The following is a 2277-nucleotide window of genomic DNA, read 5'->3' on the forward strand; positions in this document are numbered from 1 at the left end:
AGAGTATATTGCTAACAGGCTCAAGGACATTTTGACTTTTAGTGAAGAAACTGGCTACTTTTCTTTGGGGTCTTTTTACCCTAACTGCCTAGCCAGTTCCTACCTCCTATTCTTATCACGCCATCCTCTGAAGGGGTTACCCAAATTGCCAGTAGGGAATAGGGATGCAGACTGCTCTGGCTTCTTCCATGCTGAACAGGGACGCAGGGTGAGGCAATTGGAGTATACAAAAGACTCCCAAATTGCATAATTCTTGTCTCTAAGGGGAAAAGAAAGTCCTTGAATCATGAAGAAACCCCTCTTTTTAAAGGCATACTATATTTATAAAATCCCCCATTCCTCAAAAGCTTTAAAAAAATATCAAAATTAGGCCAGGCATGGTGGTACACGCCTTTAATCCCAGCAAGAGGCAGTCAGGCAGATCTCTGAGTTCAAGACCAGCCTGATCTATATAGTGAGTTCCAGGCTAACTGGGGCTACAAGGAGACCCTGTCTCAAAAAATAAATATTTATAAAGTGAAAATTATATTAGGAAGGGAATAAATAAAACCATAAAACAATCACAATTTCAAATTCTGTTGATAAATAAGATTCTAAATTTTGCAGTGTTTTTGTGTGCTAAATTTTATTATGAATATAAGAACATCGGCAGCTTTCTGTATTACCATGTCCTAAGTAAACATTCTTAGGGGTGTTCATTTGTGTGTTTTCAGAGAATAAATATTTGTCTATTAAGTAGAAATATTCAAATTATTATACAAAAGTATACAATATAAGGAATATTTCCTCAGCATTAATCTTTTTTCTTTTTGTCCTACTTTTTTCTTTTGGTTTTTTGTTTGTTTTTGATTTTTTTGTTTAGAGACAGGATCTCCCAGTAGCCCCAGCTCACTGGGAACTATGAAGACCAGCTAGCCTTGATCTCACAGAGATCCACCTGCCTCTGTCTCCTGAGTGCTGGGATTAAAGGCATGCACCGCTACACCCAGCCCTCTCAGCATTGATCTTGAACAAAATAAAACCATTAGTAGAAGATCATAAATGGAATTCTACTTTAGATCTCTGCCAGGCTGTCCTGAGAATACATTTGTTACAGACCGTCATTTCTCATTGACTCTTAATTGACCACCTTGGTAATAAGAAGAGCCAGGCATCTTTATAGTTGCAGACCCTCAGTGTTTGAACTGAGTAAATGGCACATGTGCTGAGCTGTGGTATTTTCACAGCTGCTGCTTTAAGTGGAAGTATCACAAGATCACACCTGTTCTTGCTCTAGCTTTGTACCTCTTTCCCCCTTCGGCTCAAAAAGGTTATTTTATTTAAAACGTTATACATTTTACTCTTAATGGGACAATTATATTTGCTTTCAAAATCTGTTATAGCTTAAGTATCTCAATATTTAATCCATTTAGTAATTCTATAATATTGAAAAGAGTATGAAAGAAAGTATTTTGTGTGTATTAAATGTCTTTTTACTGTTTTCCCTCTGCCTTTTAGAGCTTGAGTCTGTTGATGAAGGATTGCTACAGTTCTGTGCAAATAAACTGAAATTGCTACATCTTTATGAATCTGTCATCCAATTAAATTCCCTTGATTTTCATTCAGACACACTGTTCTCTGATAATGTGAGTAATCATATTTTATTATTATGTGCAATAATTGCATTGATTATATTTAATTTTTAAAATTTTTAGTAAACAATAGAAAATTAAAATTTTTTCGAACTTAAAGGTATATTTTCTGTATAGACCTCCTGACTTTCTAGCCCTTGCTGATAAATTTATATGAATTTCAATGTTAATTCATCTGTATTAGACTTATTTGATTTTTCTCAACACTTTTAAAAAAATTTATTTATTTTTATTTTACATGTACGAGTGTATTGCCTGCATGTATGTAAGTGCACCCATGTTGTGCAGTGCCCACACAAGCCAGAAGAAGGCATCAGATCCCCTGGTACTGGAGTTATGGATGGTTGTTATGCGCCATGTGGGTGCTAGGAATTTTACCTGGGTCCTCTGCAAGAGCAGCCAGTGCTCTTAACCACTGAGTTATCTCTCCAGTCCCTTGACCCTTTTTTTTTTTTTAATTTTATTTATTTATTTTTTTAATTAAAAGAAGCATTTCATTCTGCATGTAGGTAAGTGCACCCGTGTTGTGCAATGCCAGCGGAGTTCAGAAGAGGCTGGGCTGCTGGATCCCCTGGGACTGTACTTACAGACTGTTGTTAGCTGCCATGTGGGGCTTGGATTCGAACTTGGGTCTTCTGCATGAACA

General features: G+C 36.5%; 1 protein-coding gene across 1 annotated transcript in view; it reads left to right on the forward strand.

Moving 5' to 3' along the window:
• Nucleotides 1-2277, forward strand: part of Rab3gap2 (RAB3 GTPase activating non-catalytic protein subunit 2) — a gene marked incomplete in the record, with an annotated part of 108819 nt that overhangs the window by 69411 nt on the left and 37131 nt on the right. The window contains 1 exon segment of the mRNA XM_008826787.3: nt 1498-1625. Coding sequence (XP_008825009.1) covers nt 1498-1625 — 128 coding nt within the window.

Source organism: Nannospalax galili, unplaced genomic scaffold (genome assembly GCF_000622305.1).
Source record: "Nannospalax galili isolate Female #2095 unplaced genomic scaffold, S.galili_v1.0 scaffold592, whole genome shotgun sequence".
Taxonomy (NCBI): domain Eukaryota; kingdom Metazoa; phylum Chordata; class Mammalia; order Rodentia; family Spalacidae; genus Nannospalax; species Nannospalax galili.